At 41.1% G+C, this 16,367-nt stretch overlaps 1 protein-coding gene across 4 annotated transcripts; it reads left to right on the forward strand.

Moving 5' to 3' along the window:
• The first annotated feature begins 239 nt into the window (after positions 1-239).
• Positions 240-5,361, forward strand: LOC106563039 (homeobox protein orthopedia B). 4 transcript variants are annotated; one of them, XM_014128251.3, is made up of 3 exons: positions 240-388; positions 980-1,407; positions 4,481-5,361. In XM_014128251.3, exons 1-3 carry the CDS (start codon positions 352-354, stop codon positions 5,006-5,008), a joined length of 993 nt encoding a protein of 330 aa, XP_013983726.1. In that variant the 5' UTR covers positions 240-351; the 3' UTR covers positions 5,009-5,361. The 4 variants fall into 4 exon arrangements, with proteins under 4 accessions (XP_013983726.1, XP_013983727.1, XP_013983723.1 ...); XM_014128252.3 differs by having other exon boundaries at positions 241-388; positions 980-1,386; positions 4,481-5,360; XM_014128248.3 differs by having other exon boundaries at positions 242-427.
• Positions 5,362-16,367: the final 11,006 nt, after the last annotated feature.

The following is a 16,367-nucleotide window of genomic DNA, read 5'->3' on the forward strand; positions in this document are numbered from 1 at the left end:
TTTATTGGATATAATTTGGAGTTGAAATCAAAGCCAATTACAGAAATTAGAAGAAATGAACTTGTGAATGTTGCTGGATTTGGGAAATTGGCGTGGCTGGCTGCTCAGGGTTCTCGAGGTGTCTGTCATATCTCGAGCTTCAAATCTGATTGGCTTTCCTTTGAAGAAGCTCATGGGTTCATTCGGTTGTTAGGCGCCTCCCCGTTTCTCTAAAGGACATTATAATGCAAGGAACCTTCTTTTTTAACCACAAACCGAATTTGCTTTCATTTAGTCTATATATATTTTTTAAATAGGTTAAAGTCATAGAGATTTTTTTTGGAATAGCATTTCGCCCTGGAGCGGTGCGCAATGCTTTCGCACGCCGACCTCCTGGATGCTCGCCTCGGTGAGTTATCATCGCCAAACTCCGGTCTTCAACTCTACTGTAAGCTGGAGACACTTCTAATCTAAATCAAGCAGAGAGAATTGACAATTTGTTTCTTATTTTATCTTAATGTCATTTAAGTGAGCTAATTCAATGGAAAAGTAATTATTATTATTATTATATTACTGCGTAATTTGATTTAACCGTTTTCTAAATTATTGACGTGATGGAATGGAATTAAGGAGGCGATTATTCGGTGTATTCTAGTTGTGTGCTTGTTTGAATGGCATTTAGTCTCTGGTTGTATCCATACTACAATGTCCACTTCGATGTTTTCACCATGTTTTTAGAAAATATAATTTTGTAAAATAACAAAATGTTCAACCAACTCTTTGCATGCATTGGCAAACTATAACCTGTATTCCTCTCTTGCCAGACTTTGACACATTCGTAGAAGTGTCACTTGCAATAGCCTAACTAAACAATGTATTTTCAGGAAATATCTTATAAATTATATAATTTTTTTCCTTTAACACAGGGTAGGCTTTTGCATTATGCAAAAATAATTGTGACATTGCCTTTAAATTCTGACCGGGTGTTGTGTCTATCCAGGGATGAAGGATGCCGCGGCGGAGCTACTGGGTCACAGGGAGGCTCTGAAGTGCAGACTAGGAGGTGGAGTGGGATCTGACCCCGGCCACTCCAGTGAGCTAGCCCCGGGGCCAGACACCGTGGAGGGGGCTACCATGCTCCCTGGAGACGATATCAACAACGGAGGATCCAACCCTTCCGGCATGCAGGTCAACAGCAAAGAGCAACAGGACAAGCAGCAGCAGAATAACTCCAGCCAATCCGGAGGAAGTCAGAGTCAGAGTCAGAAACAGAAGCGCCACCGGACCCGGTTCACCCCGGCCCAACTTAACGAACTGGAGCGCAGCTTCGCCAAAACGCACTACCCAGACATCTTCATGAGGGAGGAACTGGCCCTACGGATCGGCCTAACGGAATCTCGCGTGCAGGTAACGGAATCTCGCGTGCAGGTTTGTTTGTGATACGGGTTGGGAAATGTGTGTCTCATAGAAAATGATTTAGAAGCAAGAATAATACAGCTGTAAGAGTAGTGTACTAATATTGCATACAAATATGTAATGAAATGTGTGGGCGTATGTATTATCCCTTTTAACCAAACAAGAGAACGTAGGCCTAAATATGAATAGTCAATGGCTATTATTATTTCACTTCATGTAGGACCTACACAATAACAATATTTGATCTTTGTAGCTAGGCACAGCGGCTAATTGCAAAGTAAACCTACATTATAGTCTAAATTAACAGGAGGAAAATATCCTACTCACAGCTGTTCTCACATAAGTGCCAATATAACATAAGTAGCCGGCATCTAAAGAATATAAAGTGTAGCCTATAGAAGGAAGTACAATAATATATACTTTGATACTGTGTGAGAAATAGCTCAGTAGAAATGTATAATAATCTAAAACATTTGCCCTTTTATTCCCATCGAACCAAAACGACAGCGGAGAATAATTAGCCACGCCTTGTGTATTTTCATCTTCCTCGAGGCAACCATTTTTTTTTATTTCCTTGTATCAAAAATAATAATATCATACATCTGATCCACGATTGTATTTTGTGAGGGTTTTGTTTCTGTTCAAAGTATTAGAAAATGATAAATAGGCTAGAAGGTAAAATCCCTCCCTGACAAAACTGCTTTGGGCGCGCGGGCTGTCCATGGTGCAGAAACGAACGCGCCAGGTCCATTCGCAGATGCATTTCTTTGATTCATACAATACATTTGTCCCACAAATATGTCATTCAAGACAGAAATGAGAAAACTACGATTTTAAGAGATAACATTTTTCAGAAACAAACGGAGGGAAATAAAAATAGAAATTAAAACAGCTTTTAATTAGCCTATAATCAAAGTTGCATTAATACATTGATTTGGATATAATTTACATTTCATGAGGGTACGTAGGTCTGTTCATAATATCTGGCAATCACAGATTGTGGGCTACACCTTGGAAAAATTAAGGACATCCAATGTAGGCCTAGGTATTTGCCGATAATTCATGAAAATAAATGAAAAATTATTCACGAAAATAAGAATTGTATGTAGACTATATTTTAGTATAAATATGAGTGTATTTTTTTCATGTATGCCCTACTCATTGTATCAAAATAGATATAGCATTTTACATGGCAAAATGTGACTTAATTTAAGATATTACACATGGTAAAAAAAACAAAACATGTAGGCCTATGGAATAAGCCACTTGGAGTTGGCCAGATAAAAACAAGAGGCACTTTACTTGGGAACAAAATTGGTTCTTAAAATCTAATAACGTTTCGTGTCATTTTCCGATTGGAATTGGCATATTCATGCGTTCTCATGCGAGATGAAAATGAAATGATATTGCTTTATTATACCCTCACAATTAAACTCAATTAAAATGTAATTACTTTATTTTATTTCCCGTTACATTCCATAGCTCGCCAAAATAGCACACAGGATGAATTCAAGAACAGCGCGACATTGCAGTTGTCTTTGGTCATTGTCTGATGCATTGTCGTTCATTACCAAGTAGCCATTCTCAGGGTGATAGTGCAATAAAACCAAATCCATTATTATCCACCAATTTCAGAATTATTTATTACAATGGGGGCTTATTAACCAGCAATGAAAAATGCAGACGAGTCGTTCACATGTGAAACAATAACGGTGGTAATCATCATTATTGCACGGATCAATTCGGTTTTGAATAGTTGATTTACATAAAGTAACAATTAGCGAAATGATGATTCCTTTATAAAGCCCATCACCAATGATAATAACACTTCTGAACCAGCGGGTAAAAATAGATCTGGGATGTTTCGAATGAGGAGGCGCACGCAGCTCGCGCTGTTCTCTTGTGGAATGGGCCTGTCAGAGTTCCACGTCTTAATGGCGGACTCGCTGAAAGTCTACTCTGTCTTTTAAACGGAATGAGAAATTGCATTTTTTTTTTTTTTTTTTTGGATTTGAAGTGTAATGCATTTGAGGCTGGATTTCACGGCTGGCTACTCTGGGGGAGAGATTGGCCTCTTAATACAACGGCCCAGTTTCTCAACCAAATCTTCACATTAATCATCGGCGATAGCCGGGTTACTATAGTCATATATGAGATCTATATAGGCCTAGAAAGTCTCTCCCAAGGACCCGCGGAATAAACACTGGTGATCCATTTATAACGCCTTTATAACGCATTTACTTCCGAAATACTGATGTTATTGTTGTTTTGTGTAGGCCAATAGTCAGTGTTAATATCCATGTTATGCATCAAATTGGTTAAAGCAGAATATGTGATGATATATCAAATAAATAGAGCTACTAATCATCGAAATAACAAACTGGTTTCGGATATTTTAAATTCATAACAAAATAATGGTCTATAATAATAGTTGCAATAACATATTTTCAGCTGAGATGCCCACCTCCCCCATAGGCGTATTGGTTTAGGCTTCATGGAAATGAATTTGTGTTTTCTGACATAGCCATTTTTATTTTATGACACCTAGAGGTGTTTCGGTTATGCACTAATGTAGGCATGCCACAGACGATTTACTGAAATGGATTTGGCGTAATGACATAGAAGCTATCAAAACCTTCGTTTATGGCATATCATTTAATCAGTTATATCATGTATAGTGTTATCCAGGGATTTCCCCTGATAGAAAGATTTGTAATGGCCATATCTGAGTTATGTGCTACCTGCTTAAGAACTTAAAACGCTTTCCCGTGAGTAAAAGTGAGCATATACAGAAATGTACAGTAGGCCTATTCATTGTGTCTCAAAATGATTACACTGTAGCCAGATGCTAACCCATCTCTCTCTCTCTCTCTCTCTCTCTCTCTCTCTCCTCTCTCTCTCTCTCTCTCTCTCTCTCTCTCTCTCTCTCTCTCTCTCTCTCTCTCTCTCTCTCTCTCTCTCTCTCTCTCTCTCTCTCTCTCTCTCTCTCTCTCTCTCTCTCTCTCTCTCTCTCTCTCTCTCTCTCTCTCTCTCTCTCTCTCTCTCTCTCTCTCTCTCTCTCTCTCTCTCTCTCTCTCCACTCCAGGTTTGGTTCCAGAACCGACGTGCCAAGTGGAAGAAGCGCAAGAAGACCACGAACGTCTTTCGCAACCCGGGGACGCTGCTGCCCACCCACCACGGCCTGCACAGCCAGTTCAACTCTGCCGCTGCCGCCGCCGCGGCCATGGGCGACAGCCTATGCTCCTTCCACGCCAACGACACACGATGGGCTACGGCAGGGATGCCAGGCGTCTCTCAGCTGCAGCTCCCTCCAGCCCTGGGTCGCCAGCACCAGCATGCCATGGCACAGTCCCTGTCCCAGTGTAGCCTGTCCGGTCCGCCGCCCAACTCCATGGGGCTATCCAACATGTCGTCGAACGGATCCGGGCTCCAGTCTCACCTCTACCAGAACCCGTTCCCTGGGATGGTCCCTGCCTCCTTGTCCGGTCCCACCAACGTGACGGGCTCGCCCCAGCTGTGTAGCTCCCCAGAAAATGACGTCTGGAGAGGGACGAGCATCGCCTCCCTGCGGCGCAAAGCGCTGGAGCACACAGTATCCATGAGTTTCACTTAGTAGTAACCACCACTAATCCAACGGCCACGTTTTACGCGTTTTTGTTTTGACTTCGTCTTCTTCTATAATTTTTTGTTTTGTTGTTGAACCCATCCAGCCAAATACAGCTGGGCAAGGATGTGAATGTCTCCAAGCAAAAAAGCAACAGGAAAATAACAGCCCTATTCCCCAGTTTTGTTGCCAAACTAATACTGAAACCAAACAATTTGAAGGTGGATAAATGGGTAAATGTTTATGTTATTAATTTATGATGTGCATGTATTGATGACAACTTTATTTATTTTACATTTATAAAGGCTATATTTATTTATTTACTTATCAATGTATTTATTTATTGATTTATACTTTTTTTAAAATATATATATATATATATATATATATATATATATATATATATATATATATATATAACACCTCGTTTTCGTTTCCTTCCTTTCTAACAAAATAGTAGACCACTGCAATTTGCCACTGGAGTTTCTAACAGTTTCCACAGGCCGATGGTCGAGGGGTATAAAAACTGTAAAAAACAAAACAAGAAAGCTCATTTTTATTATCATCTGCTGCACAGCATGCGACCGACCATGATGGGCCACGGGCATGCGCCGTGCACGTGCAGATATCACACTTGGAAGTTTTTTTTGTGTGTGTAAAGCGTCAAAAGATTAATAAAACGGAAAAGAGGGAGACACGTGATCATCTCAAAGGAATCACGCAACATGGAAACGAACTTGACTGCATGTGCTGGCCAAGGCAAATTTACGGAAACACCATAAATAAGACAAGAAAATCGACTTGAATATAATCTGTTATATAGGATGTTTTGTGTAGAGGAAGCATTCTTGACTTGTTCGTTCCCATTTGGTCAGTTTGTGATATGTTCTAATCTAAATTATTGTATGTGCTTATTATCAAATCTGAATTTCTTAAATGTTTGATCTTATACTGAACAAACCATTTCCTTTCATGGACATGTTTATATCAATTGACTGTAAATGAACAAATAAAAATCATTTTCAATATGTCACATCACGAAGCAACCTCCTTTTCTTGAACGTAACGCATGCGTCCAGCCTGTAGAAATCGATCAAATAGTGTGACCTAATGTTTATTTGGACATCTCTGAAATGAATCACGGGGACGCAGGCGCAGTCCACGGTCTCTGGTGATATACGGTGTAATAAACAGGAAAACCGATTATCAAAACATCAAACTCTATCTAACAACGAGCTGTAATTAAACTATATCCGTCCTAATATGTATTGCTACTGATATTTCACCAACGTAGGCTACTGATGGAATTCCACCCCCAGACTCAAGCAAAGCGAGTGGACAAAGATGTGGGTGTGTTATGGATATGAAAGCTCAAAGCAATGGAGAATTGATATCTTGGTATTTGTAGACGCAAAATCAATTTCTATAACATAAATACGTGTTTAGTAGCGCACCTCTTTCAAAACAACAAGGGTTTTTTGCAGAATCGAATGACATCCTATCCAACCAAATATGTCACGTAAATGCGACACCAGCCACGAGCCCTCCCGTCTCTTCCCGCCTCGCCCCGATGACGGGTTTGACCTTAGAGTTGATTGATAGACTTCTACAGCGCTGTTAACGTTGATTGTACAGGCCTATATTTTGTTTTGTCATGTCAATGTATATCACGGATTCATTCATCAAGCCCAGACTTGGAGCAATCTCGCCTGCATCAACGCACGTCCATACGGATAATCTCCCCAACAAAACGGGGACAAGCACTAACACGTTGTGTACAGCTGCATCATTTACACCGCCACTAGCAGCACATCAAATAAGGGAGCGAGCTACTCAACTCTACACCTATTTGATCCCCTGTGTCTGTGTGTGTGTGTGTGTGTGTGTGTGTGTGTGTGTGTGTGTGTGTGTGTGTGTGTGTGTGTGTGTGTGTGTGTGTGTGTGTGTGTGAGTGTGTGAGTGTGTGTGTGTGTGTGTGTGTTTTGGAGCCATTGATCTATGTGACCTTCTGTTCGTATGACAGTATACTGTGCCTATGGTTGGATCTTGGGAGCATGGGAATATCTAGAGAGCGGACATACAGTATTATACCACTGGGCACAGACATCAGTGTCATTGGGTTTTGGTTAAAAGTTGGGTGAAAAAAAATACGAAAATACCTTACATTTATGACTTTTTTTCAAATCCAATCAGGTTTCCACTTTGATTCAACGTCATCACGTTGCATTTTATTTATTTTTTTACGTGGAAACAACGTTGATTCAACCAGTTTTGGTGCAGTGGGATGTCTCCATATGAGAGACTTTGGGGCGGGATTCAATCCATATCGCAGAAGTTTCGTGGAAGGTCTGCATTACTTCCATGATGTGGATTGAAACCAGCCCTTGGTAAATCCACTATTGAATTTCCATCCACCACTGCCAAATGAGTTCATCTTAAATCATTCTCATCATTCTCATCATCATCATCATCTTCATCCTCATCATGCTCATCCTCAACATCAGCCTCATCATCATCCTCCTCATCCTCATCATCATCCTCATCATCATCATCATGCTCATCCTCATCATCCTCATCATCATCATCCTCATCATCATCATGCTCATCCTCATCATCATCCTCATCATCCTCATCATCATCATCCTCATCATCATCATGCTCATCCTCAACATCATCCTCATCATCATCATGCTCATCCTCAACATCAGCCTCATCATCATCCTCCTCATCCTCATCATCATCCTCATCATCATCATCATGCTCATCCTCATCATCCTCATCATCATCATCCTCATCATCATCATGCTCATCCTCATCATCATCCTCATCATCCTCATCATCATCATCCTCATCATCATCATGCTCATCCTCAACATCATCCTCATCATCATCATGCTCATCCTCATCCTCATCATCATGCTCATCCTCATCATCCTCATCATGCTCATCCTCATCATCCTCATCATCATCATCCTCATCATCATCATGCTCATCCTCATCATCATCCTCATCATCATCATCATCATCATCATCATGCTCATCCTCATCATGCTCATCCTCATCATCCTCATCATCATCATCCTCATCATCATCATGCTCATCCTCATCATCATCCTCATCATCATCATCATCATCATCATCATCCTCATCATCCTCATCATCCTCCTCATCATCCTCATCATCAGAAGATAGTATGGTTACTAAAACCAAGTTGCTTTTCTTTGACTAGGCTACATTCAAGATCTACCCATTGTTGCCTCAACTTGCCTGTTCTTTACTTGGATCTGAACCTGCAGCACACAATGTTGAGTATCACTGTTGATCTCTGGATGCTTTCCTCCATACAAACTAGAATAAATAAATAATAGTAGCAAAAAGTGCAACAACTGGCACCCAACACCTGAGTGAATACCAGTGTGTGTGTGTGTGTGTGTGTGTGTGTGTGTGTGTGTGTGTGTGTTGACATCTGGATGTGTTAATACTCACCGAGCATCACAAGACAATCAGGGGAGTCAGGGAGATTTGCACATGGATAAAGATTTCGCCAGTCCTGGCAACAGACGTGAAATAATATTACATAAATGTAATAATTTGTTTCACTATCACCCATGTTAATTACTTTGTGGAAATGGGTAACCCATTTCTCATTGGGTAATTTGTCACACACAGAAGCTAGAGCCAATCAGTGACCCCGCTGTTGGTGGGATCATTTCTCCCAGAATTCTGTGCAGTGAGTGTGTCATTGAAAATGTGGGAGCAAGCCAATGTTTACCTCCTATTTATTTCACACAAATAAATGAAATCAGTCAATAAACCATCCGAGGGTGAATATGGCTCTCTCTATCCAGGAGTATACATTTTCTCTCAGTGTGTGTGTGTGTGTGTGTTTATGTGTGTGTTTATGTGTGTGTGCAGGGGTGTTTGTGAGTGTGTGTCATAAAATGTGTGAGAGAATGTGTTTGAATGCTTGTTGAGATTGTGTGTGTGCGTGTTTCTGTATTGGTATACATTACGTGTTTATGCATATATTTCCAGACTGAATTGTTCCACCCTCATTTACCTACCTATTCTTTGGAAAATTTCACTGCAGACGTCTACAGATATCATGACAACTGCTATAGCCAATATCTCAACAAGCACACCAGTATGTCCAACATTTGTAATGCAACATTGACAACCACTTCCATTCCCTCAGAAATAGACCAGCATAACTGAGAATACAACAGCAAATGCAACTCTGGTCACCAAAAAGACATATATTACTAGTGTTGTTATACTATGCACAGCGTGTACAAATACTAGAACCACAACCAATGGGCAACTTTGGTTGGAACACTGTTTCAGACAGACAGGGAAGAGCGTTCAAGTCTACTTGAAGACCCTACAGCCCCAGGGGATTGATCTTTGCCTTGTACTCTACTCTACGCATGGTGTGGCTGTACAACGCCACTGCATATGTCTGAAAATGGGAAAGCATGGTTATAATGGAGGAGAGCTATAATACGGTTTGACAGACAGCCAGACTCTGCGGGAGAGTATCTTGGTTGGTGATTGTTGTTCCAGATGGTGCATGACGAAGAATTTCGTCTGAAGGTTTTATTAATTTCAGTCTAAGTGGTGAAGAGGCTGGCTCTGACCGCGTTTGGTCCAGTCTGACGAGACTGACTGACACCTCGTAGCTCCCGCCATCCGTCATCGTTTGAGAATGTCTTAATTATATCACATGAAAATGAAGAGATTCGATTTTGTGCCCATTATCTATCCATAAGAGCAAACGAATGGAGTACCACCGGGGTCATAGAGAGAGATAGAGAGAGAGAGATAGAGAGAGAGAGAGAGAGAGAGAGAGAGACAGTGACAGAGAGACGGTCTTTGATTCTCTCTCTCTCTATCTCTTTGAGAGATATTTTAATAATAAGATGGGTGTATTATTTGTGTGTGTGTGTGTGTGTGTGTGTGTGTGTGTGTGTGTGTGTGTGTGTGTGTGTGTGTGTGTGTGTGTGTGTGTGTGTGTGTGTGTATGATAGGTCAGGGTTGGATAATTAACCTACGATGATGGATACACAGCAATTACAGTGATGCTCATGTGACAAATCGGAGTGACAGAGGCCTGAATGGGGTCATGCATTCTCCTTAGTCTGCTCTTACAGTAAAGTCTCAGACCAAACATCCCAATTACTATCCCTTATAATGCAGTGTGAATGTATTACAGTATATTCTATATATGCATATATTACTGGTACAACAACACTTCTGTATACAACACATTCTTCTTATCAGTCCTGAGATGCAAGCTTCTTGCAATACCTCTTGTATTGCACTGTGAGTGTAGTGTGTCTTTCTCTCTGTCTCTCTGTCTCTCTCTCTCTGTCTCTTTCTTTCTCTCTCTCTCTCTCTCTCTCTCTCTGTCTCTCTCTGTCTCGCTCTCTCTCTCTCTGTCTCTCTTTCTCTGTCTCTCTCTTTTCTCTCTCTCTCTCTCTCTTTCCCTTCTCTCTCTCTCTGGAAAGTAGGTGTATTAATAGTGCTAATAAAGTAGTGTTTATCAGTGTGACTGTAGTATGTATGTACACATGTAGGATCTTAATTTGAGCCAGTTTTCAACAACAGGAACATTATCCTGCAGCAACAGGAAATGTGAATTATTATATGAATTATAATTAATGGACATTTTTGTAGGGGTTGATACATTTTTCATAAGGGAAAATCAAGTCTGAAATTTCAAAGTGGAATTTACAAACTTCAGAAGCCTTTTCAAACCTCAAATAAACTACACGTTTCCCATTTCCTGTTTTAAAGTTCTCCTGCAACAGGGTGATCAAATTAAGATCCTAAATCAACGTACTGTGTATCAATAGTGGAACTGTAGCAGTGTTTATTGGTGTGACTGTATGCATCAGTTTAGTGTGAATGTAGTGTGTATCAATATACAGATGTATGATCTTAATTTGATCACCCTATTGCAGGACAAATGTCTTGCAATTCAATTTTGACTTGCAGTGTATTTGAGGTTTAAAAAGTCTTCGGATGTTTGTACTTTCCATTTACCAAAAATGTCCATTTATCAACCCCTACAAAAATGTATGTTAATTGTAATCCACATAATAATTCACATTTCCTGTTTCTGCAGGATCATTTTCGGGGGGGGGGATACCGAGTCAAGACCGAGACCGGGAAGGGAACAAGGGGTTCGAGACTGAGACCAGAAAAATGCGAGTCCAATTCAAGACCGTGATCAGAATTTAGTCACGTAACCATCATAATAAGAGCTCAGAATACACGAGGTCACTGCGCAATAGCGAGCAGTAGTTTCCCCAAGGTCTAGCTAGTTAGCTTCAGTTATACTATTATTATTGGCTAGTTTGCAGCAGCTGCAGCATGTGCTATTAAAGAGGATGTTGTTGCTAATTTGTTAGCTTCTATCTTTTCAAGAATAACTTTCAACAAGAAGTTAAGTTAAAAAAAAAATCATCATCTGGTTAGTGGAACTGTGTTTTTTTTATTGCAGCGCACTTGCTGTTGTTCGCCATCTCTTTGAAAATAACTTATGTGTGTGAAACATTGTTGCATTTCAAATGGAACTGACAGCATTTTAGCAACATGAAATCTGATTAAAATCTGTTCATTGACACTTTACACTTTGCAGTCCTATTGATCAAACAACTATGAAAAGGGTAGGCTCTCTCTCCCTCAGGTATACACATCAACAACAACAAGATCAACAACTAATGCTAGCCAGAGCAAGATGAGCTAAAATCTATCATTAGATAAACCCTCTCAAACCTTTTCAGCTAGTTGGCCATCAAAATAGCACTGATAAATGATTGTAGCCTCCTCGTCCTTCTGCAGCTTGCCTGCCAGTACATGCTTGTTCCAATCAAGCACTAAAGCTAAGTGGCCAAAGACACAAATGAGAGAACACCATTTTACTCGCCCTAGCAGAGCTGATTAGCCTGTTTTCATGTTAGCTAGAATGTTTTTTTTGCCTACATTTACTAACCCCGGTCATATTCAGCAGGTGTTGCGCGTTCGTAAATTCATCAGTTGTTCTGCACTCTGGCACACTCAGATGAGAGTGCTCTGAAATCGGAGGAGATAGCCAGAGTGAATTTGCGAACGCAAGAGATATGCTAACTGGATAACAGTCGTTCAATTCAGCTAATCAACTGTCACCTGCATCTCTAGCTGTGTTTATCCACCGAAAAACGATATGAGGGGAAAAAGTTAGTCACTCTCCCATTCCTCCAATGACATGACATCCTCCTAGCAGCTAGCGCTCTAGCTAACGTTAGGCTCCGTGTTTTTAGCTTGCTACATAAATAAATGCGCTAGCCTATTACCCACGTTATGACAGACTTGTGATCATTGCCTTTGATAGTTTGATTAAATTGACATTCCCAGCCTCAGTTACGTTCGTCCGTTTTTGTCCCGAATATTTAGTAGTTGAAACTGAAACAGTGCAGCAAGCAATATACCAGACCAGCTGTGATTTACAACCTGATAGACATATTTTTTTAGACTACCAAGAAATGTATTGGTGAATTATATGAATCAGATATTGAACTGCACTCATCTATTCTGCCCAAAATGCCTTACTGTACGTCATGGAACGCTGAGTCAAACAGAACCTATTTTTAAAACCTCTTATGAAGATGGTTTTGTAGCAGAAACTGGGAATTTGATATTTTTGACTGATATTATGATTGTCTGTTTGTTTCATATCTGCAAAGTAGTTAAAACGCTGTCAGTTCCACTTTAAACTTTAGGTCACCGGTTACTTTGTGGGCTAAACATGAATTAATTTTTTTGCAATGGGAAGTAATAGTAGTTCATTTCAATTAGGAAATGCTTAATGGTGTTTTTTTGTTGTATTCTTATGATTGAGACCTACTGGCTTATTATGTCAGAGTTTATGGACTGCTTATCCTAAAGCATCATGCTGTGTGTGACTGCTGTCTTTCCATCGGCCCTATGCAGTGGTGTAGTGGTGATTTAACATCATGCTGTGTGTGACTGCTGTCTTTCCATCGGTCCTATGCAGTGGTGTAGTGGTGATTTAACCAGCTCTCAACCAGCTTCATGAGGTAGTCACCTGGAATGCATTTCAATTAACAGGTGTGCCTTGTTAAAAGTTAATTTGTGGAATTTTTTTCCTCCTTGCTTTGAGCCAATCAGTTGTGTTTTTACAAGGTATGGTGGGTATACAGAAGATAGCCCTGTTTGGTAAAATACCAAGTCCATATTATGGCAAGAACAGCTCAAATAAGCAAAGAGAAAGAACAGTCCATCATTACTTTAAGACATTAAGGTCAGTCAATGCAGAAAATTTCAAGAACTTTGAAAGTTTCTTCAAGTGCAGTCGCAAACACCATCAAGGGCTATGATGAAACTGGCTCTCATGAGGACCACCACTGGAAAGGAAGAACCAGAGTTACCTCTGCTGCAGAGGTTATGTTCATTAGAGTTACCAGCCTCAGAAATTGCAGCCCAAATAAATGCTTCACATAGTTCAAGTAACAGACACATCTCAACATCAACTGTTCAGAGGAGACTGCGTGAATCAGTCCTTCATGGTCGAATTGCTGCAAAGAAAACACTACTAAAGGACACCAATGAGAAGAAGAGACTTGCTTGGGCCAAGAAACACGAGCAATGGACATTAGACCGTTGGAAATCTGTCCTTTGGTCTGATGAGTCCAAATTTGAGATTTATGGTTCCAACTTCCATGTCTTTGTGAGATGCAGTGTGTGTGGTTCCCACCGTGAAGCGTGGAGGAGGAGGTGTGATGGTGCTTTGCTGGTGACACTATCTGTGACTTATTTCGAATTCAAGGCACACTTAAGCAGCATGGCTACCACAGCGTTCTGTAGCGATACGACATCCCATCTGGTTTGAGCTTAGTGGGAGTATCATTTGTTTTTCAACAGGACAATGACCCAACACACCTCCAGGCTGTGTAAGGGCTATTTGACCAAGAAGGAGAGTGATGGAGTTCTGCATCCGATGACATGGCCTCCACAATCCCCCGACCTCAACCCAATTGAGATGGTTTGGGATGAGTTGGACTGGTGAGGGAAGGAAAAGCAGCCAACAAGTGCTCAGCATATGTTGGAACTACTTCAAGACTGTTGGAAAAGCATTCCAGGTGAAGCTGGTTGAGAGAATGCCAAGAGTTTGCAAAGCTGTCATCAAGGTAAAGGGTGGCTACTTTGAAGAATCTCAAATCTCAAATTTATTTTGATTTGTTTAACTATTTTTTTGTTACTACATGATTTCATGCGTGTTATTTTATAGTTTTGATGTCTTCACTATTATTTTATAATGTAGAAAATAGTAAAAATAAAGAAATAACCCTTGAATGAGTAGGTGAGTCCAAACTTTTGACTGCTACTTTATATACTAGACGTGTCAGAGGAAGGCCCAAACAATTGTCAAAGACTCTGGTCACCCAAGTCATGGACTGTTCTCTCTGCTACCACATGTCAAGCGGTACCAAAGCGCCAAGTCTAGGACCAAAATGCTCCTTAACAGCTTCTACCCCAAGCCATAAGACTGCTGAACAATTAATCCAATGCCCTCGCTTTGTTTTTACACTGCTGCTACTCCTTGTTTACCATCTATACATAGTCACTTTACAAATTACCTCAACTAACCTGTACCCACGCACATTGACTCGGTAATATATTTATTTACCTTAGTTTATTTAGTAAATATTTTCTTAACTCTATTTCTTGAACTGCCTAGTTGGTTAAGAGCTTGTAAGTAAGCGTTTCACGGTAAGGCGCATGTGACAAATACAATTTGATTTGATTTGATATCATAAATTGAAACGTCTTTCCTAGGCTATGTGGGTGGTGCTCATGTGAATATATTTCAGGTCCTTTGCGATTGTGTAAACTACCTTGTGCATGGTTTCTCAGTTGCACTACACAATTGATAAATCGTATACCTCCACTACACTACTTTGACACGCATCATTAGGGATTAAGAAGTGAGTATAAGCAATTCCCACTGAAAAATAACTGGGTATACGGTATACTGCGTATACCCTCCACAACACCACTGGCCCTTTGTGTTTTACTAAAAGTGTACTCCGCTACATGAGTGGGCTGGTATTACGGATGCTGTCCCTTCAGAATCACCAACCTGTCACACACTGAAGGCCTAAAGGGTTGCCGCTGCGCAAACAGGTCTATTATACCAGATAGATATAAAGGCTGTTAAGATATTCATGTTTCCAGAAAGGAGTGTATGTATGTGGCCTGGCGAAGCGGTTTTATGGACTGACTGAATAGAAGCTGATAATTAGGAGTATTTTACTCCGGTGGTCTCGGGAAGAAATTACGAGTCCTTACTGTCCGAGACCGAGTCAAGACCCAGTACAAATGTATCCGACACCGAGACATGACTGAGACACTCAACATGTGATCAAGAGACCGGACACGAGACCGAAACCCGTCTCAAGTACTACAACACTGTGCTGCAGGAAACCAGCTTAAATGAAGATCCTACATCTGTAGTGTGAATGTAGTGTGCATCAGAACAGTGTGCGTGGTGTCGGTGGTGTGGATGTAGTGTGTATGGGCATGGAGGAGGCAGGGGTGCGAGTGAAGCAGGACGCAGTGAGGAGGTAATGAGGAGGGACAGTGAGGAATGTTGGTCAGGAATGAGCCTCTCTCCACTATGAGGCTTCTACAGTCACAGCACGAGGTAAGTGTGGGAGTGCTCTTATCGAATGCTGTAGCCAGCTCTGTTAAATCACACCTTAATTCCTTTTCCATCATCATAACCATCTGTTTTCCTTTCAAGGAGGACGAGACGGGATAGGATGGGAAGCAGGAGGGAAGGGGAGGAGGTACACTTTGATCTCATTTTTTTTTTTCTCTCTCTCTCTCTCTCTCTCTCTCTCTCTCTCTCTCTCTCTCTCTCTCTCTCTCTCTCTCTCTCTCTCTCTCTCTCTCTATCTCTCATTAGTGGTCGTGTTAGGTGGTCCTCAGATTTGTATCATCAGTTCCTCATGCTGCTGATTCCTTCTATTGATCATGTTGACATATTGTGTGTGGACACTGGGTCCTTCTCCCTTGATTCTACTCCTCTTCCTTTATTTTCCTCTCAGCTCTCCTGACCTCCTCTTCTCTCCTCCTACGTGATCCGTCTTCCTCCTCTCTCCTCCTCCTTCCTCTCCCCTTCTTCCTTGCTCTCCTCCTCTCTCACCCCTCTTCAAAACCTCTGTACGTCTGATCCACTCAGCTCAGATATTCGACAGATAGTTACACATTCAAGCCTCGCTCACCCCTCTTCCACCCCTTCAACCCTCTCCCTCCACCATTACCACCAAGCCTTCTATCTCTGTCTCCCTCCGCCCTTCTC

The sequence above is a fragment of the Salmo salar genome, chromosome 11 (genome assembly GCF_965601325.2).
Source record: "Salmo salar chromosome 11, fSalSal1, whole genome shotgun sequence".
Lineage (NCBI taxonomy): Eukaryota > Metazoa > Chordata > Actinopteri > Salmoniformes > Salmonidae > Salmo > Salmo salar.

Bases quoted from the DNA above. Each gene is read 5' to 3' on its own strand.
- LOC106563039 (XM_014128248.3), top strand. From the start codon at position 352: ATGCTTTCGCACGCCGACCTCCTGGATGCTCGCCTCGGTGAGTTATCA. The intron at 428-979 runs GTAAGCTGGAGA...GTGTCTATCCAG, and splicing joins CTCCGGTCTTCAACTCTACT to GGATGAAGGATGCCGCGGCG. The intron at 1,408-4,480 runs GTTTGTTTGTGA...TCTCCACTCCAG, and splicing joins TAACGGAATCTCGCGTGCAG to GTTTGGTTCCAGAACCGACG.